The sequence below is a fragment of the Aquarana catesbeiana genome, linkage group LG12 (assembly GCF_042186555.1).
Source record: "Aquarana catesbeiana isolate 2022-GZ linkage group LG12, ASM4218655v1, whole genome shotgun sequence".
NCBI classification, from domain to species: domain Eukaryota; kingdom Metazoa; phylum Chordata; class Amphibia; order Anura; family Ranidae; genus Aquarana; species Aquarana catesbeiana.
In genome coordinates this window covers 205,089,202-205,110,554 of record NC_133335.1, presented here as the reverse complement: position 1 = coordinate 205,110,554, position 21,353 = coordinate 205,089,202, and the positions used below count along the sequence as shown (strand labels likewise).

The 21,353-nt window shown below is 45.4% G+C and overlaps 2 protein-coding genes across 3 annotated transcripts in view; one reads left to right on the top strand and one right to left on the bottom strand.

Annotated features, from left to right (window-relative positions):
* TTI1 (TELO2 interacting protein 1) overlaps nucleotides 1–13,651 on the bottom strand; it is a 58,399-nt gene extending 44,748 nt beyond the window's left edge. The window contains exon 1 of the mRNA XM_073606539.1: nucleotides 13,514–13,651. The gene's annotated coding sequence lies outside the window, so the exon portion shown is untranslated. The remainder of the gene's footprint in view (nucleotides 1–13,513) is intronic.
* Nucleotides 13,630–21,353, top strand: part of RPRD1B (regulation of nuclear pre-mRNA domain containing 1B) — a 143,012-nt gene continuing 135,288 nt past the window's right edge. For both annotated transcript variants that reach the window (XM_073606541.1, XM_073606540.1), the window contains exon 1: nucleotides 13,630–13,869. In XM_073606541.1, the coding sequence (XP_073462642.1) occupies nucleotides 13,719–13,869 (151 nt within the window). In that variant the 5' untranslated portion in view covers nucleotides 13,630–13,718. The remainder of the gene's footprint in view (nucleotides 13,870–21,353) is intronic.

Below are 21,353 nucleotides of genomic sequence, written 5' to 3'. Positions count from 1 at the left end.
TGTAGGGTGAGTGTCTCCATGAAAGGCACTGAGTTCTGTACAGTTGGTTTGGTGAGCGCGAGGTGAGATTTGAAGATCACTGCTAGGCCTCCTCCTTTTTTTCCTGTTCTGTGCTCCGTTAGGATCCTGTAGTTCTCAGGTACTAATTCGGTTAGGATGGCGTTGCAGTCGGGTGTTAGCCAGCTTTCGGTAATGAAGAGGCAATCTATGTTGTTTTGGGTGAAGTCGTGTACTTCCAGTCTGTGCTTGACTGCAGATCTGGTGTTGATCAGAGCGCATGCTAATTGTTGTGGTTGAATTGTTGTCTTCCTAGATTTGATGGTTGATTGTAGGTTGGTCCTTAGTAGTTGTTCTTTCTGTAGTATTTTATGAACAGAAGTTGTTAATGTTGAGGTGGTATTTCTTAGCCTGTGGAGCGCGTCCGCTGAGTACTTGAAGTTGCACATGGCGAAAAATTACTTAGGTAGGATGATGTGGTGATGATCCTGATGTATCGACGGTGGAGTTGCTAAGAAGATGGTGATCCTGAAGGGTGCCGTTGCTTCTGTTGCTGAGAAGATGATGGTCTGAAGAAAGCCGCTGCTTCAGGTGGCGTTGATGACGGCACAATGGGGCTTGGTGGTGGTGGTGGTGGGAGGGGGCCGTGCGGGCCTAACCGCCTCCTGTTGATCAAGAGGAAGGCAAAAACCCCTAGCTGAGCTGACCAATTGCTACAGCAGAGGAAAAAATTCCTTCCGGACCCCAGAGGCGATCGGACTGCGTCCCTGGATCAACTGCTAGAGAGTGGCCCCGTGTACTTACCTGACCCCGGTTGGTCGGTGATGAGTAGGGGGGGTGGGGGTCAGACCAAGGAGAGGACCCTGAGGTTGATCTAGGCTACTGCTTCCTGGTACTAGGCTGCGTCTGGGGGATGCAAGATAAATGCCGGTGCAAGGCCTGAGCAGTGGATTGTCCTTCTCTCAGTATTGCCCTGTGCCCTAGAGGCGAACCGGCGGTGGTATTCAGGGGCGACGGGCACAGCCCGCGGAGAGAGAGGAGTGAGCTGAGGTGGCTGGAGCTAGGCCGCAGCCACGGTCTGTCCCCTCGAGTCTAGCAGTTAGGGACGAGGTGACCAGACCGCGGCTGCGGAGGTGCACCGGTGGCTAGGGGCTGGTGGGTCCTTGCAGAGTGCTGCTGTGAGCCCGGGAAGGCTCCGGGTGGTCCACAGGGAGCTTCGGCCGCCTTGGGAGTACCAAGATGGCCGCCGGACTAGGCCCGAGCCGCTGTGACTAGAATGCTGGGGGGGGGGGGGTCGGGGTCCCAGTAGGACCCGCCGGGGTCCAAGGAAGTGCTCCTGGAGGTTCAGGGGGTGCTGCTGCCGCGTCTGGGTGTCCCAAGATGGCCGCTGGAGAGGGCCCAGGCCGCGGTCTGTCCTAGGAAGGATCCCTGTTGGAACGATCGCGTCACAGCAGATGGGGTGAGGGGGAGCGGGACTGCCGATGGGGTGAGGAGGCAGGGGGAGGCGCGGCAGGCCGGCCGGGCTAGGCGGCGTGCTGGCCGGAGCAGAGTCCTGAGAGTCTGTGGCTGGAACTGGGCGTCCGGAGGCTAGGTTGCGGCGCGATCACAACTGGGGCCCAGGATTCCGCCTTTGCCTTCAGCTTTTTGTGCGGACCAATTCCTCCTCCTCCCCTGGGACTTGTCCTGCTCCTGAGCCCTTTGAGGTTGAAAAAAAGCGCTTTGGGGGTTGTTTCTTCTTCTTTACCGGGAAGGACTTCTTCCTATCGGCAGTTCTGTCTAGAATGGTATCTAGATCAGGGACAAAGAGAAGGTGACCCGAAAAAGGAATCCTACAGAGTTTACTCTTTTATGAGATTCTGCAAATCTCCCCTAGCACCTAGGGGGTAAGAGGAGTCCAAACCTACCACTGCCAAAGCCCTAGTAAGACGGCAGGGCTGAAGGGCTCTAAAAAGGAGGAAAAAAATAGGAGAGGAGACCCCGTCTCTCTGGAGCACCTAAGAGATCCTGGCTCCCCTCCAAAAAGATGTTCCCTCCGGGCCAGAGGAAACACAAAAACTGAGGTTTGGTAGGGAGGTGCCTCCCTTTAAAGATCTGGAGGAAGGTGTTTCCTATGGTCCGGTGGGAAGAGTCACTATCTCTCAGGTGCTGTCCTAAAAGATGCCTTGGGAAAGTGTAGCTGCTGACTTTTAATAAACAGACAGTCACCGGTCCCATGGTCCAACAATGCGGCCGCCCGAAGCCTCGCTCCTCTCCCCGGCATCACTAGTGTGGGTACCCGGCTGTGGCATCTTGCGGCTTCACAGCCGGGTGCGCACTGTGCGTCCTGAATGGCTGAGCAATCTTCTGGGACCTGTGATGTGTCCCAGAAGATTGCAGGGAGAAAAAAGGAGAGGAGTCGCCGCCTAGGTGGCGCGAGCGGAAGTGGGAGCTGGGTACCTGTCAAAACTAGGTACCCACTCCCCTCCAAAAAAATTACATAACAAATGTGGCATGTCAGGGGGTTAGGAGTCCTTAAAGCAGAAGTTCCACTTTTGGGTGGAACGACGCTTTAAAGACTAAGCCTTTTTCTGACAGTAGTTTCTTAAAAGATAAAATCTGTATTTTTTGCTAGAAAATTACTTAGAACCCCCAAACATATATATTTTTTTTAGCAGAGACCTTAGAGCAGGGGATTCAAACTGGAGCCCTCTAGCTGTTGCGAAACAAGTCTCATGAGGCATTGCAAGGCTGACAGTTACAGGCATGACTCCCAAAGCCAGAGGCATGATGGGACTTGTAGTTCCACAGCAGCTGGAGGGCCACAGTTTGAGCACCCATGCCCTAGAGCAGGGGTCTCCAAACTATGGCCATCTAGTTGTTCAAAAACTGCAATTCCCATCATGCCTAGTCATATCTGTGAATTTCAGAGTTTTACAATACCTCATGGGACATGTAGTTCCGCAACAGCTGGAGAGCTGTAGTTTGGGGATCTCTGCCCCAGAGAATAAAAATGTGGTTGTTGCAATATTTTATGTCACACTGTATTTGCACAGCGGTCTTTCAGACAAAATTTTTGGGAAGGAAATACACTTCAATGATTTAAAAAAAAAAAAAAAAAGTAAAAAAAGTAAAGTTAGCCCAATTTTTTTATATAATGTGAAGGATGATGTTAAGCCACGAGAATCGTGATATCTAAGCAAAAAAAATTCTGATTCTCATTTTAGTCAGAGTCGTACAGCTCCAACGGGGTACCTGCTCCCACTTCCTGGTAAGATTGCTGATTGGCGATTTACGTCATTTCCGACCCCTCCTCCATCGTCCCTCTGCCTTCTGTTACACACAGGTCTCAGAAGACGGCGGGACCATTCAGATAGCGCAGCACGACTTACTCATGCGAAGTAGAAAACTGGCTGTAAAGCCTGAAGGCTTCGCTGTCGGTTTCCCTTACTTACAAGCTGACTGAAGAATCGGCTTAGGTGAGGATCCCTGGACAGCTAAGTGTCCTTATAGTAAAAGTCAGCAGCAACAGTATTTGTAGCTGCCGACTTTTAATTTTTTATTCCCAGACTGGAACTCCTCTTTAACCGCTTGCTGACCAGCTGCCGTCATACTGCGGCAAGGTGGCACAATCCCGCAAATCGCCGTAGCTGAATGTCGGCTCGGGAACTCACTTTTGTGGGCGCTCCCATTGGCTAGCGGGGGAGCAGATCATGGGGTCCGGCTGACTCGATGTCCACCGGACATCCGCGATCGTTCCCCGCAGTGACAGAACGGGGATCTGCCTGTGTAAACAAGGCAAATCTCTGTTCTGACAGGTGAGATCACACAGATTCTGTCTCTGCTAAGCAGGAACACAGATCTGTGTGTTTCCCCAGCAAGGATGAGCTCAGGCGTGTTTGCAACTCCACGTGCCCGAGCCCGCCGATACTCAGCAGTGCTAATCACAGGTAGTGAGACATTTCCTGATCTGTGCAGCCGTAGATCAGGAAATGTCTCATTGCCTGTGATTAGCGATGCGGAGTGTCAGCTTCCTGGTGGGCTCGGGCATGTGGAGTTGCGAACACACCTGAGCTCATCTTTATTCCCCAGTCCCCCATACAGTTAGAAAACACCTGCAGGGAACACATTTAACCCTTTGATTGCCCCTGATGTTAACTCCTTCCCTGCCAGTGTCATTAGTACAGTAACTTTGCATATTTTTAGCACTGATCACTGTAATAATGTCACTGGTTCCCAAAAAAGTGGCAGTTAGGTGTCCAGTCTGTCTGCCGCAATATCGCAGTCCTGCTAAAAATCACTAATTGCCTCCATTACTAGTAAAAAAAAAAAAAAAAAAAAAATAATAAAAATCCCATAAATCTTTCCCATAGTTTGTAAACGCTATAACTTTTGCGCAAACCAATGAATATACGCTTATTGGGATTTTTGTTTACCATAAATATGTAGCAGAATACATATTGGCCTAAACTGATGAATAAATTTGTTTTTTTACATTTTTTTTCTTTATTTAGGTTTTAGAAAGTAAAAAAAATAAAATAATGATAGATATATATAGATATAGATAGAGATATAGATAGAGATATAGATAGAGATATAGATAGGGATATAGATAGGGATATAGATAGGGATATTAAAACCACAGAGGTGATCAAATACCACTATGTTTACTTCACTATGGGCACCCGGCTGTGACAGCTTTCGACTTCACAGCTGGGTGCCCACTGCGCATGTCATGCTGCACATCATGAATGGTGTATGCAGTCTTCTGGGACCTGTCAGTGTCCCAGAAGACTACAAAGGGGAAGGGGGGAGGGGGGAGGGAGGAGAACTTCAGTTTCTGAGCTCCGCGTAAGTGGGTAGCTGCTCCCCCCCCCGCTCAATAGTGCCAACTGTTCAAGAGGAGAGGAGAACGAGTCCTTAACCACTTGCCGACCGCCTAACGTATATATACGTCGGCAGAATGGCACGGGCAGGCAGAATCACGTACCTGTACGTGATCTGCCTCCCGCGGGCGGGGGGTCCGATCGGACCCCCCCCCGGTGCCAGCGGCGGTCGGCATTTGACTGGGAGCGTTGGGAGGCGAGGGGGAGACCATCCGATCGTGGCCCCCCCTCGCGATCGCTCCCAGCCAATCGGAATCCTCCCCTGCCTGTGTGTAGTTTCACACAGGCAGAGGATGTGATGTCATCTCTCCTTGGCTTGGCAGTTTCCGTCCAGCGCCGAGGAGAGAAGACATGTAAGTGCACAACACACACACACAGTAGAACATGCCAGGCATACTTTACACCCCCGATCCCCCCCCAATCACCCCCCCCCCCCTGTCACAAACTGACAGCAAGCAGTATTTTTTTTTTTTTTCTGATTACTGCATGGTGTCAGTTTGTGACAGTTACAGTGTTAGGGCAGTGAGTGTTAGGCCCCTTTAGGTCTAGGATACCCCCCTAACCCCCCCTAATAAAGTTTTAACCCCTTGATCACCCCCCGTCACCAGTGTCACTAAACGATCATTTTTCTGATCGCTGTATTAGTGTCGCTGGTGACGCTAGTTAGGAACGTAAATATTTAGGTTCGCCGTCAGCGTTTTATAGTGACAGGGACCCCCATATACTATCTAATAAATGTTTTAACCCCTTGATTGCCCCCTAGTTAACCCTTTCACCACTGATCACCGTATAACCGTTACGGGTGAAGCTGGTTAGTTCGTTTATTTTTTATAGTGTCAGGGGACCCGCCGTTTATTACCGAATAAAGGTTTAGCCCCTGATCGCCCGGCGGTGATATGCGTCGCCCCAGGCAGCGTCAGATTAGCGCCAGTACCGCTAACACCCACGCACGCAGCATACGCCTCCCTTAGTGGTATAGTATCTGTACGGATCAATATCTGATCCGATCAGATCTATACTAGTGTCCCCAGCAGTTTAGGGTTCCCAAAAACGCAGTGTTAGCGGGATCAGCCCAGATACCCGCTAGCACCTGCGTTTTTCCCCTCCGCCCGGCCCAGCCCACCCAAGTGCAGTATCGATCGATCACTGACACTTACAAAACACTAAACGCATAACTGCAGCGTTCGCAGAGTCAGGCCTGATCCCTGCGATCGCTAACAGTTTTTTTGGTAGCGTTTTGGTGAACTGGCAAGCACCAGCCCCAGGCAGCGTCAGGTTAGCGCCAGTACCGCTAACACCCACGCACGCACCGTACACCTCCCTTAGTGGTATAGTATCTGATCGGATCAATATCTGATCTGATCAGATCTATACTAGCGTCCCCAGCAGTTTAGGGTTCCCACAAACGCAGTGTTAGCGGGATCAGCCCAGATACCTGCTAGCACCTGCGTTTTGCCCCTCCGCCCGGCCCAGCCCAGCCCACCCAAGTGCAGTATCGATCGATCACTGACACTTACAAAACACTAAATGCATAACTGCAGCGTTCGCAGAGTCAGGCCTGATCCCTGCGATCGCTACCAGTTTTTTTGGTAGCGTTTTGGTGAACTGGCAAGCGCCAGCGGCCTAGTACACCCCGGTCGTAGTCAAACCAGAACTGCAGTAACACTTGGTGACGTGGCGAGTCCCATAAGTGCAGTTCAAGCTGGTGAGGTGGCAAGCACAAGTAGTGTCCCGCTGCCACCAAGAAGACAAACACAGGCCCGTCGTGTCCATAGTGCCCTTCCTGCTGCATTCGCCAATCCTAATTGGGAACCCACCACTTCTGCAGCGCCCGTACTTCCCCCATTCACATCCCCAACCAAATGCAGTCGGCTGCATGAGAGGCATTTTCTTTATGTCCTCCCGAGTACCCCTACCCAACGCCCCCCAAAAAAGATGTTGTGTCTGCAGCAAGCGCGGATATAGGGGTGACACCCGCTATTATTGTCCCTCCTGTCCTGACAATCCTGGTCTTTGCATTGGTGAATGTTTTGAACGCTACCATTCACTAGTTGAGTATTAGCGTAGGGTACAGCATTGCACAGACTAGGCACACTTTCACAGGGTCTCCCAAGATGCCATCGCATTTTGAGAGACCCGAACCTGGAACCGGTTACAGTTATAAAAGTTAGTTACAAAAAAAAAAAAAAAAAAAACACAAACAAAAATATAAAAAAAAAAAAAAATAGTTGTCGTTTTATTGTTCTCTCTCTCTCTATTCTCTCTCTATTGTTCTGCTCTTTTTTACTGTATTCTATTCTGCAATGTTTTATTGTTGTTATGTTTTATCATGTTTGCTTTTCAGATATGCAATTTTTTATACCTTACCGTTTACTGTGCTTTATTGTTAACCATTTTTTTGTCTTCAGGTACGCCATTCACGACTTTGAGTGGTTATACCAGAATGATGCCTGCAGGTTTAGGTATCATCTTGGTATCATTCTTTTCAGCCAGCGATTGGCTTTCATGTAAAAGCAATCCTAGCAGCTAATTAGCCTCTAGACTGCTTTTACAAGCAGTGGGAGGGAATGCCCCCCCCCCCCCCCAACGTCTTCCGTGTTTTTCTCTGGCTCTCCTGTCTCAACAGGGAACCTGAGAATGCAGCCGGTGATTCAGCCAGCTGACCATAGAGCTGATCAGAGACCAGAGTGGCTCCAAACATCTCTATGGCCTAAGAAACCGGAAGCTACGAGCATTTTATGACTTAGATTTCGCCGGATGTAAACAGCGCCATTGGGAAATTGGGAAAGCATTTTATCACACCGATCTTGGTGTGGTCAGATGCTTTGAGGGCAGAGGAGAAATCTAGGGTCTAATAGACCCCAATTTTTGCAAAAAAGAGTACCTGTCACTACCTATTGCTACGATAGGGGATATTTACATTCCCTGAGATAACAATAAAAATGATTTAAAAAAAAAAAAATTAAAGGAACAGTTTAAAAATAAGATAAAAAAATAATAATAATAAAGAAAAAAAAAAAAAAAAAAAAAAGCACCCCTGTCCCCCCTGCTCTCGCGCTAAGGCGAACGCAAGCGTCGGTCTGGCGTCAAATGTAAACAGCAATTGCACCATGCATGTGAGGTATCACCGCGAACGTCAGATCGAGGGCAGTAATTTTAGCAGTAGACCTCCTCTGTAAATCTAAAGTGGTAACCTGTAAAGGCTTTTAAAAATGTATTTAGTTTGTCGCCACTGCACGTTTGTGCGCAATTTTAAAGCATGTCATGTTTGGTATCCATGTACTCGGCCTAAGATCATCTTTTTTATTTCATCAAACATTTGGGCAATATAGTGTGTTTTAGTGCATTAAAATTTAAAAAAGTGTGTTTTTTCCCCAAAAAATGCGTTTGAAAAATCGCTGCGCAAATACTGTGTGAAAAAAAAAAATGAAACACCCACCATTTTAATCTGTAGGGCATTTGCTTTAAAAAAATATATAATGTTTGGGGGTTCAAAGTAATTTTCTTGCAAAAAAAATTTATTTTTTTATGTAATCAAAAAGTGTCAGAAAGGGCTTTGTCTTCAAGTGGTTAGAAGAGTGGGTGATGTGTGACATAAGCTTCTAAATGTTGTGCATAAAATGCCAGGACAGTTCAAAACCCCCCCAAATGACCCCATTTTGGAAAGTAGACACCCCAAGCTGTTTGCTGAGAGGCATGTCGAGTCCATGGAATATTTTATATTGTGACACAAGTTGCGGGAAAGAGACAATTTTTTATTTTTTTTTGCGCAAAGTTGTCACTAAATGATATATTGCTCAAACATGCCATGGGAATATGTGAAATTACACCCCAAAATACATTCTGTTGCTTCTCCTGAGTACGGGGATACCACATGTGTGAGACTTTTTGGGAGCCTAGCCGCGTACAGGACCCCGAAAACCAAGCACCGCCTTCAGGCTTTCTAAGGCCGTAAATTTTTGATTTCACTCTTCACTGCCTATCACAGTCTCGGAGGCCATGGAATGCCCAGGTGGCAAAAAAACCCCCCAAATGACCCCATTTTGGAAAGTAGACACCCCAAGCTATTTGATGAGAGGTATAGTGAGTATTTTGCAGACCTCACTTTTTGTCACAAAGTTTTGAAAATTGAAAAAAAAAATTTTTTTTTCTCGTCTTTCTTTATTTTCAAAAACAAATGAGAGCTGCAAAATACTCACCATGCCTCTCAGCAAATAGCTTGGGGTGTCTACTTTCCAAAATGGGGTCATTTGGGGGGGGTTTGTGCCACCTGGGCATTCCATGGCCTCCGAAACTGTGATAGGTAGTGAGGAGTAAAATCAAAAATGTACGCCCTTAGAAATCCTGAAGGCAGTGATTGGTTTTTGGGGCCCCGTACGCGGCTAGGCTCCAAAAAAGTCCCACACATGTGGTATCCCCATACTCAGGAGAAGCAGCTAAATGTATTTTGGGGTGCAATTCCACATATGCCCATGGCCTGTGTGAGCAATATATCATTTAGTGACAACTTTTTGTAATTTTTTTTTTTTTTTTTTTGTCATTATTCAATCACTTGGGACAAAAAAAATGAATATTCAATGGGCTCAACATGCCTCTCAGCAAATTCCTTGGGGTGTCTACTTTCCAAAATGGGGTCATTTGTGGGGGTTTTGTACTGCCCTGCCATTTTAGCACCTCAAGAAACGACATAGGCAGTCATAAATTAAAGGCTGTGTAAATTCCAGAAAATGTACCCTAGTTTGTAGGCGCTATAACTTCTGCGCAAACCAATAAATATACACTTATTGACATTTTTTCTACCAAAGACATGTGGCCGAATACATTTTGGCCTAAATGTATGACTAAAATTGAGTTTATTGGATTTTTTTTAGAACAAAAAGTAGAAAATATCATTTTTTTCAAAATTTTCGGTCTTTTTCCGTGTATAGTGCAAAAAATAAAAACGGCAGAGGTGATCAAATACCATCAAAAGAAAGCTCTATTTGTGGGAAGAAAAGGACGCAAATTTCGTTTGGGTACAGCATTGCATGACCGCGCAATTAGTAGTTAAAGCGACGCAGTCCCGAATTGTAAAAAGTGCTCTGGTCAGGAAGGGGGTAAAACCTTCCGGGGCTGAAGTGGTTAAAGTGGTTGTATACCCCTTTAGCACATTTTTACCTACAGGTAAGCCTATAATAAGGCTTACCTATAGGGAAAATGAATATCTCCTAAACCTGTACGGTTTAGGAGACATTGACCTTGCATGCGCTCTATGGTTGCCACCTCATCCCTTTAAACCCAAACACATGAATTACACAGGTTCTGTGGCTGATTAAGGTGGTAATTAAACTCACCTGGTGCCTAATCTGCATTTAATTAGCCTCAGAACCTGTGTAATTCATATGTGTTTGGGTTTAAAGGGGTGAGGTGGCAACCCTAATGCGCTCTGAAGCTCAGGCAGACGCTGCCGGAAAATAAGAGCTCCTTGCTGGAAAAAGAACTCCCGTGTACATGCGTGGGAGTGACGTCATTGCGGCTCCGGACACTCACAGCGCACGAGCTGCGAACCCGGAAGAATCGCCAAGGCAACATGTCAGCTCCCTCAGCGGTGACCGGCGGCGGTGCGGGAGCTTCGTTCTAAAGTAAGTATTTCTTAACCCCTTGCCACCGAGCGTACGCAGATATGCGGTCTTGGGTTTAGGATGTTATACCGGGATGATGCCCGCAGCTACAGGCATCATCCCGGTACCGTTTTTTAGAGCGGGCGATCGGCTATCCAGAGATAACAACCGATGCGGCTAGAAGCCGCTCGGTTGTTATCCTGGAGCAGGAGGGGACGTCCCCCCCTCCCGCTGCCTTCCACGACTCTTACCCGTCCCACCGGGAGACCCGATCCCCAATTCGCCACTTCCGGCGGCTAGAGACAGACTGGCATGAAGCCAGAAACAGCTTTGTGGCAGTCTTCTCTCGGTAAACACGGAAGCAACGTCACTTCCTGTTTACTCGGCTGCCAATGGTGCAGGATTTTAAAAAATATACAGTATTCACAATCGTCGTTTTCGGCGATCTGAATACTTTGAAGTGCAAAGGAGGGATTTGGGGTCTTGGGGGGATTCCGATTCCTTGTGACAGCAATAAAAGTGATCAAAAAAAAAAAAACACACACACAATGTAAAAAAAATAAATGAAATTTAAAAATAAATAAATTTAAAGCGCCCCCGTCCCCGTGCAGCAAAGAAAACGCATACGGACGTCAAGGCCACATATGAAAACAGTGTTCTTTTTTTTATTATTAAATTTTTATTAAATTTGACATGTCCATTAAAACAACCTTCATAACCTATTTATATTTATCACACAAAGTCAACACATCTTTATCTACTTTTCAATTCCTTCCCCCTCAAAAAAAGGGGGAACCCCCCCTCCTCCAAATATCTTATATTAAATGTGTTCCCAATTCACCCAAGCCAAGGAGAAAACAGTGTTCAAATCAGACATGTGAGGTATCGCCGCGATCATCAGAGCGAGAGCAATAATTCTAGCACTAGATCTTTTCTGTAACTCTAACCTGGTAACCTTTTATTTTTTTTTTTTAAATGTCGCCTATGGAGATTTTTACGTACCGTAGTTTGTCGCCATTCCACGAGTGTGTGCAATTTTAAAGCATGACATGTTTGATATCTATTTACTCAGCGTAACATCATCTTTCACATTATACGAAAAAAAATTAGGCTAACTTTACTGTTTCGTTTTTTTTTTAAATTCATGAAAGTGTCTTTTTCCCCAAAAAGTTGCATTTAAAAGACCGCTGCACAAATACCGTGTGACATAAAATATTGCAACAATCTGCATTTTATTCTCTAGATTCTCTAAAAAAATATACATAATGTTTGGGGGTTCTAAGTAATTTTCTAGCAAAAAATACAGATTTTAACTTGTAAACACCAAATGCCAGAAATAGGCTTAGTCATGAAAGGGATAATATATGTATGAATGTGAGTTAGGGACCTTAGATTGTAAGCTCCATGAGGGTAGGGACTGGTGTAGAGCTGCACAATTAATCGTCAAGAATCGTTATCGCGATCTTTACTAAAGTGTTTCACAATTCTTTTTATTAAAGTGTTTCACAATTCTTTCTATGCAAAGAATTCTCTCTGCTCTTCTGAAGCCACAGCCCTCAAAAGAAAGGAAGAGAAAAACTGGGCAATCTGCCAAGAATCAAAACATTCTTTATCAGTTGAACGAAGTATAAACATTGCAACAATTTGTCAATAGAATAGACTGTGTGTGCAAGTGAAAAAAGTTTAACCACTTAAAGTGGAGTTCCACCCAAATATGGAACTTCCACTTTTTGGATTCCCCCCCCCCCTCTGGTGTCACATTTGGCACCTTTCAGGGGCGAGGAGGAAGCAGATACCTGCCTAATACAGGTATTTGCTCCCACTTCCTGGCATAGTTCACCGCGGCGCTTGCGGCGACCTATGCCACTTCCGGCTCCTACCCCGTCCTCCCCTGCTGTATTCTGTGAGACACACGGGTCCCAGAACACAGCAGGGACCTAAGAGGACGCGCAGCGCGTCTCGCGCATGCGCAGTAGGGAACCAGGAAGTGAAGCTGCACGGCTTCACTTCCTTATTCCCTTACCGAGGATGGCGGCGGCAGCAGCCGAGAGCCGAAGGACGGATCAGCCTCGGCTGCCGACATCGTGGGCTCCCAGGACAGGTGAGTGTCCATATATTAAAAGTCAGCAGTATTTGTAGCTGCTGGCTTTTAATACTTTTTTTTTTCAGCGAACCTCCGCTTTAAACACTAAACCTTTTTCTGACATTTGTTGGTTTCAAGTTAAAATCGTTTTTTTTTTTTTTTTGCTAGAAAATTACTTAGAGCCCCCAAACATTACATATATTTTTTTAGTAGACACCCTAGAGAATAAAATGGTGGTTGTTGCAATATTTTATGTCACACTGTATATGTGCAGCGGTCTTTCAAATGCAATGAATTAAAAAAAAAAAAAAAAACAGTAAAACGTTAGCCCATTTTTTTTTGTATAATGTGAAAGATTTAACGTCGCGAGAATCGTGATCTTTTTATTCTAAGCAAAAAAATTGTGATTCTCATTTTGGCCAGAATCGTGCAGCTCTAGACTGGTGTGAATGTACAATGTATATGTAAAGCGCTGCGTAAATTGACGGCGCTATATAAGTACCTGAAATAAATAAAAATAAATTTAAAAAAAGAGCTGGTACGTGGTGCATACTAGCTCGTTATGCCTTTTCCTTACAGTTTTTTTTTTTTTCCCCATTGGCCAGCGGGGGATCTGCCCACAAAAGTGAGTTTATGAGCCAACGTACGTTTTTTTTTTTCTTAGGACATACAAACGCTTTAAAGCGGTACTTTCCCTTTCGGGTGGAGCTCTGTTTTGAGGCTTTAGAATCACTTTAATCTACTTAGTTAAGAAACCGTATTCTTTCATCTCTACATTCTTCCATTGACTCACCTGGAATGACTCTACAAGTGCCATGACACTATGTGCTCCAGCATACCCTGTGATGTGAATACAAGCACACAAATATATATATATAAAATATAAATCATTCACACGCCAATATTTCCTCCACCATTATAACATACAAAGGTTCTGCCCCTCAGCCCCCCTTGGCACATCTCACACTCACCTCATCCATAGCACAGGAGATAGAGCGCTTTCACATGCCGGAAGTGACGCCATCAAGGCGCCGCCGCCGCGCACAGCCTAATGGTCAGTCGCTAAGGCAACGCGTCCCAGTTCCTCGCCGCGGATCACGTGACGCGCGCTTTTGCAGAGTTGAGAGGTCAAGCGGCCATCTTGCGCCGGGCCCGGGGCCCCCCTCACGGAGAGCCATGTCGTCGTTTTCAGAGTCGGCCCTGGAGAAGAAGCTGTCGGAGCTGAGCAACTCGCAGCAGAGCGTGCAGACCCTGTCCCTGTGGCTGATCCATCACCGGAAACACGCGGCCGCCATCGTCACGGTGTGGCAGCGGGAACTCCGGAGAGGTGTGTGAGGGGGGCGGGGAGATGGAGCCTCTGTTGCTGTCTGTGAACGTTCATCCCTCTATTAGTGATAGGTGTGAGATAGGCCAGCGTTTGAGGGTTGTCCCCAGAACAGGAAGTGAGGGGAAAGCTTTCAATGGGGACACGTGTTCCAGAGATAAGCTGGCAGCATGGGAGGCTTTCTCTCACTTCCTGTTGCATCTCTGGGGCAGGAAGTGAAGGGAAGTTTCCCCAATGGTGCACAGAGGGGGAAATAACCTGACGGGATGTAGGGTAGTGTTAGGCCTCATTCACACGAGATGCAGTACAGCGTTTTACCTGCATGGTGTTTGATGCATCGCAGTGCAGGTCGTCCCATTCATGTCTATCGGGATGCAGCAGCTGCATGGACACAACTGCTGATCGCAATGTGACACCGGTGCGGGTGTATGACCAGAACATGGCTGTGCACCCCAGTGTGTATGAAATAGGGAGCAGCGGCTGTTGCATCCCAATAGACGTCAATAGGACTGCCGGTGTTTCCTCAGATTAGGCGACCTGTCAGATTTTGTAACGGAAGTGACATTCAGTCGCCGCCATCTTGCTACACCCCGCAGTAAGGGCGAGCTCAGATGTGTTCGCAACTCCATGGACCCGCCAGGAAGCCGACACTCCGCAGCATTAAAGGGGTTGTAAAGGTTCGTGTTTTTTCACCTTAATGCATTCTATGCATTAAGGTGAGTAAACACCTGACAGTGATTCCTCCCCCGTTTTACTTACCTGAACCCTCAAACTTGACCCACGGGGACGCGCTCTCTCTCTGCCCGGGGTTCTCAGCTCTTGATTGGATAGATCGATAGCAGCGCAGCCATTGGCTGCCGCTGCTGTCAAATCCAATGAAGCAAGCGCCGGGGGGCGGGGCCGAGTCCTGCATTCCGCCTCTATGGACGCCCAATGCTGGACTCAGAGGGCACCCGCAAGGTAACACCCCTGGGGAGAGCGCTTCTCCGAGGGGGTTATCTGATGTGGGGAGGAGCCGCGAGAGCCGCCGAGGGACCCCAGAGGAGGATGTTCGGGGCCACTCTGTGCAAAACGAACTGCACAGTGGAGGTAAGTATGATATATTTGTTGTTTTTTTTTTCTTTAAACATTTTTTACATTTACAATCACTTTAATCACAGGTAAGGATGAGCTCAGGCGTGTTCACAACCTGCCCGATCCCACCAGGAAGTCGGCACTGCACAACGCTAATCACAAGCAGTGAGACATTTCTCTGCAGCCGCGGATCGGAAAAAATATTATCACTGCGTGCGATTAGCGTTGTGCAGTGCCGACTTCCTGGTGGGATCGGGCAGGTTGTGAACACGCCTGAGCTCATCCTTACCTGTGATTAACGCTTCGGAGTGTCGGCTTCCTGGCGGGTGCGTGGAGTTGTGAACACGCCTGAGCTCATCCTTAATCAAAGGCAATGAGACATTTCCCGATCTGTGCCTCAAGTACATATAAAGAAGTTTTCATTTGTGTTCCTGTAAAAATAACTTTTTCTTCGTACTGCATTGTACTCCCATTCTGCCTTGTTTCTGCATGAAAAATGCTGTTAAAGGCTAAGGGGTTAATTTACTAAAGACAAATAGACGGTGTACTTTGTAAATTGCAGTTGCCCTCTTCAAGTGCAGTTGCTCCAGAGCTTAAAGTGGTGTTCCGGCCAAAATTATACTTTTTAAATAAAAATACCCCTATAATACACAAGCTTAATGTATTCTAGTAAAGTTAGTCTGTAAACGAAGGTCTGTTTTGTTCGTTTATAGCAGTAGCTTGTTATTTTATAAAGTTACAGCAGGCCGTGGCCATCTTAAGTGTGGGCATCTGAAGCCAGACTGTATTTCTTCCTGGATCTCATCCTTGCAGATCTCGCACATGCTCAGTGCAGCACAAGCAGTGTAATAGGTTTCAGGTCAGGTTTCCGTAGCAACGGCAGTGTCAGAGGAAGTTGCCGCCTCTTCCCAGAAGGCATTGCAAACAGGAAATGATGCGATGAGCCACGGCTAGGGAGGAGGAAATGAAAAATGAATACAGCAGATATACAGTAGGTGCTGAGAAAAAAAATTTAAAAATATCCAATTCGTTTGCAGTGCACAGTTTAGTGAGGGATGCTGAAGAGTTGTAAAAGTGGGTGGAACTCCACTTTAAAGGAGAAGTTCACCTTTTTGGGCAGAATTTCACTTTTCATTATAAATACAAGCGTTTTCCAATGCCATTCCTGACCCAGCTCTCCCAATGTGCTTTTCTCTCAGCTCATTCACATGATATTGAGAATCTTGTCAGTCTTGTTTGTATCTAATGCCGCGTACACACAAGCGGACTTTACGGCAGACTTTGCCCGGGGGACTGGATTTGGTCGGACAATTCGATCGTGTGTGGGCTCCAGCGGACTTTGTTTTCTCAAAAGTTGGACGGACTTAGATTTGAAACATGTTTTAAATTAATCCGTCGAAATCGAGTCCGGTTGAAAAGTCCGCCGTCTGTATGCTAGTTCGACGGACAAAAGGCCACACTAGGGCAGCTACTGGCTATGAACTTCCTTGTTTTAGTCCGGTTGTACGTCATCACGTACGAATTTGACGGACTTTGGTGGATTGTGTGTAGGCAAGTCCGTTCATTCAGAAAGTCCGTCGTAAAGTACGTCAAAGTCCGCCGGGCAAAGTCTGCCGTAAAGTCCGACTGTGTGTACGCAGCATAAGGATGGGCTCAGGCCTGTTCGCAGCTCCACGTGCCCGCCAGGAAGCTTACACTGCGCAGTGCTAATCACAGGTAGGGAGACATTTCCAGATCTGTGCAGCCGCGGATCGGAATGTCTCACTGCCTGTGATTGGCGCTCCGGAGTGTCGGCTTCCTGGCGGGTGCGGGCGTGTGGAGCTGCGAACATGCTTGAGCTCATCCTTGATGACCAGAAGACGTCTGTGCACCCGCATGCGTGTCAAATAGGGAGCAGCGGCTGTTCCATTCCACTAGACGTCAATAGGACTGTCATTATTTTGGCAGAATTAGGCGACCCGTCAGAATTTGTAACGGAAAAGACGTTCTGTCGCCGCCATCTTGCTATACCCCACACTCGTCCACAGTAAGGATACAGTGAGAAGGGGGCAAGCGGACAGCTTGTTACACCCACCAGAGTCTTGCATTTCACACTTATTTTTACCAGAAAAAGAGAGGAAGGTTGGGACTTTGAATGAAGCCTGTCTTTATAAATGATGATACAGTAAAGCCTTGGATTGCGAGTATAATTTGTTCCAGAATCATGCTTGTAATCCAAAGCACTTGTATATCAAAGCAAATTTCCCCATAAGAAATCATGGAAACTCAAATGATTCGTTACACAAACATTTATTCATAAGTTCTTCAGTTTATAGGCCTTATAAAAAGATTATAGCAATGTGATAGGTTGTGTAACCATAACATGTCCATCCATAAGGGGATTAGAAGCAAAATCCAGCAGGAGTTAGAGTATAAAAGAGAAGAGAGGCGCCTCTAAGTTAGAGCTGTGCGATTAATCTTAAAGAATCGTTCTCGCAATTTTTTTCCCCTTTGCGATCTTGAAAAAAGCGTTTCACGATTCTTGCTATGCAAACAATTCTCTCTGCTCTTCTGAAGCCACAGCCTTCAAAAGAAAGGAAGAGAAAAACTGGGCAGTCTGCCAAGAATTACAACATTCTTTATCTGAAAACTTAACTAGAAACATTGTAACAATTTGTCAATGAAATATACTTCTGTGTAAGTGAGGAAAGTTTAACCACTTAAAGTGGATGTAAACCTGAAATTTTTTTTTTTTTTTTTGATATACTGTAGAGTATAAGATTTGCTATCATTTGAGCCCAGTCTTGCCACAAAGGGTTAATCCAGCTCTGAGCAATCCTCTTTTATTGTTCAGTGAGATAAATCTTGACAAACTGAGAAAAACTTTGTCCAATCCTCCCCCTTGCTGTGAGTGACAGGTGATTTACATATCTTGTGCACTAGCCTAAGACATGCATTATTTTTTAATTCCCTCCCCCACTCCTTTCTTCAGCAGATCTGCAAGGATTGGCTGTTCCACACCTCAGCATGATTTGGCATGCTGAAGTCATGTGGTTACTTTCCTGTCTTTTCACTGGATGTTAGAGATCATAGCAGAAGTTCAGTGTAAGAAATACACAGGAGAAAATGCATATTGACAAGGGGAGTGTAGAGGTGGGCGGGGAGTCTACTGACATCACGACTCCACCCACCGAGCTCCAGACAACAGACCCGCCCACAAAATCTGCAGTTTTTCGGGTCTAATAACAGACAGAGGGGAGACATTTGACAGGTAAAGATACATGCAGGAGGAATGTATATCCTTATAGATAACCCCTATGGCAGTAGTTTGGAAAGGATGACATTGGGTTTACATCCACTTTAACCTTTTTCTGACATTTGTTGGTTTCAGGATAAAATCACTTTTTTGCTAGAAAATTACTTAGAACCTCCAAACATTTATATATATTTTTTCAGTAGAGACCCTAGAGAATAAAATGGTGGTTGTTGCAGTATTTTATGTCACACTGTATTTGCACAGTGGTCTTTCAAATGCTTTTTTTTTGGGAAAAAATTACTTTAATGAATAAAAAAAAAAAAAAAACTAACCAGTAAAGTTAGCCCAATTTTTTTGGGATAATGTGAAGGATTTTACGTCGCGAGAATCGTGATCTTTTTATTCTAAGCAAAAAAATCGTGATTCTCATTTTGGCCAGAATCGTGCAGCTTTACTCTAAGTGTAGTAATAGGTTGCTAAATGTTGTACCTTCATTAACCACTTAAGGACCAGCCTCGTTTTGGATTTTAGGTGTTTACATGTTTAAAACAGGTTTTTCTGCTAGAAAATTACTTAGAACCCCCAAACATTATATATGGTTTTTCTTCTAACACCCTAGAGAATACAATGGCGGTCATTGCAATACTTTTTTTTGCACCGTATTTGCGCAGCGGTCTTATAAGCGCACTTTTTTTGGAAAAAATTCACTTTTTTGATTAAAAAAATAAAACAACAGTAAAGTTATCCCAATTTTTTTTTATATTGTGAAATATAATGTTACGCCAAGTAAATTGATACCCAACATGTCATGCTTGAAAATTGCGCCCGCTCGTGGAATGGCGTCAAACTTTTACCCTCAAAAATCTCCATAGGCGACGTTTAAAAAATTCTACAGGTTGCATATTTTGCGCTACAGAGGAGGTCTAGGGCTAGAATTATTGCTCTCGCTCTACCGGTCGCGGCGATACCTCACATGTGTGGTTTGACCACCGTTTTCATATGCGGGCGCTACTCGCGTATGCGTTCGCTTCTGCGCGCGAGCTCGTCGGGACAGGGGGGTTTTAAAAAATTTTTTTTTTTATTATTTATTTTACAATATTTTATTTATTTTTACACTGTTTAAAAAAAAAAAAAAAATGTGTCACTTTTATTCCTATTACAAGGAATGTAAACATCCCTTGTAATAGAAAAAAGCATGGTAGGACCTCTTAAATATGAGATCTGGGGTCAAAAAGACCCCAGATCTCATATTTACACTAAAATGCAATAAAAAAAAAAAAGTCATTTAGAAAAATGACATTTGAAAAAATATGCCTTTAAGAGGCGTGGACGGAAGTGACGTTTTGACGTCGCTTCCGCCCAGCAGTGTCATGGAGACGAGTGAGCGCCATCTTGGCCTCACTTGTCTCCAGACAAACCACGGAAGAGGACGCGATCGCCTCCGCCGCTACCGACGGCTCCGGTAAGCGGCGGAGGGCACCGGATCGCGGCGGGAGGGGGGGGGCCCCTCTCCCGCCACCGATAAAAGTGATCTCGCGGCGAATCCGCCGCAGGGACCACTTTTATCTGAAAGCCGGCCGCCGCACGAAAACGGGGATACCGGGGTTATGGCAGCTAGCTGCTGCCATAACAACGATATCCCCGTTCAAACTTAGGACGTATATAGTCGTGCGGCGGTCGGGAAGTGGTTAAATGTAACCATATTGGTACACTTAGAGGCTCCTCTTTTCTCTTTTATACTTAGTTGTGACATGACGCTACTTGGTTATCAAGTCAAAATTTATTTTAAAAAAAAGTTGCTTGTCTTGCAAAATGCTCTTATCCACTTGCTTACTGGGCACTTAAACCCCCCACCTATCCAGACCAATTTTCAGCTTTCAGTGCTGATGCACTTTGAATGACAATTGCGCGGTCATACAACACTGTACCCAAATGAAATTTTTATCATTTTTTCCCCACAAATAGAGCTTTCTTTTGGTGGTATTTGATCACCTCTGCGGTTTTTATTTTTTGTTAAAAAAATGTAAAAAGACTGAATTTAAAAAAAAAAAAAAAAATTATTTTGTTATAAAAAATTTAAAACGGGTAATTTTTTCTCCTTCATTGATGTACGCTGATGAGGTGGCAGTGATGGGCACTGATGGGTGACAGTGATGGGCACTCATGGGTGTCAATAACGGGAACTGATCAGTTACACTGATAGGCAGCACTGCTAGGTGGCACTACTAGTGGGCATTGATAGCTGGCACTTGTGGGCACTGTTTGGTGGCACTGTTATGTGGCACAGATGAGGCAGATGTGCCTCTTCCACTTCGGGACCTTTGTCCCTCACATCTGAGCCGGTGATCGGCTTTTTTTTCTACTCACGCTATCAGTGTGAGTAGAGAAAAAAACGATTACCAATCTTTTGTTTACATCATGTGATCAGCTGTCATTGGCTGACAGCTGATCACATGGTAAGGGGCCGGGACTGGCCCCTTACTCGGATCGGTGATCACCCGAGTCTCAGTGACTCAGTGATCACAGCGCGCTCGGCGTGCGCACAGGGGGGACTATCATATGACGGCCTCCTGGGAATTCAGGTCCGCTCTCTAGCCGTCATTCGGCCATAGCACGGATGTCAAGTGGTTAAACCAAGTTACTCTCAAACCAAGGTTTTACTTTACGAGTTTTATATATGAAATAAAATCTGGAATTGAAATAACTTCTAAACTAAATATTAGCCAAAGGTGATTACAGATTCCCTCTGTTTATTCCATATATGTAAATATGAGAATATATTTTATTGTCAGAATCCTAATTGAACATGCCAAATCATGGGAGAACATTGAGCAATCCATAATAGTAATAATAATAAATATATAGTAAAAAAGACTTACGCATATAATAATACTTATAACATGGGGTACACATAATCAAAAAACATGATTGGCATATAGGACACAGTACAAATCGATTATTACAGATCATCATATAAACATGGTTGATAAAATATAATTAATAAAATGAATTCATGAATAGCTCAAACATCAGATAGTACAAATAGTACCTCTGGAAATGCAAGATTGGAACCAGGCATGTCTTGGCACCTATTATTGAATCAACGCGTTTCGTGGCATTTCAGCCGCTCATCAGGAGTATGTTGTAAAAAGGTACTAAGGAATAAAATGGATAAATG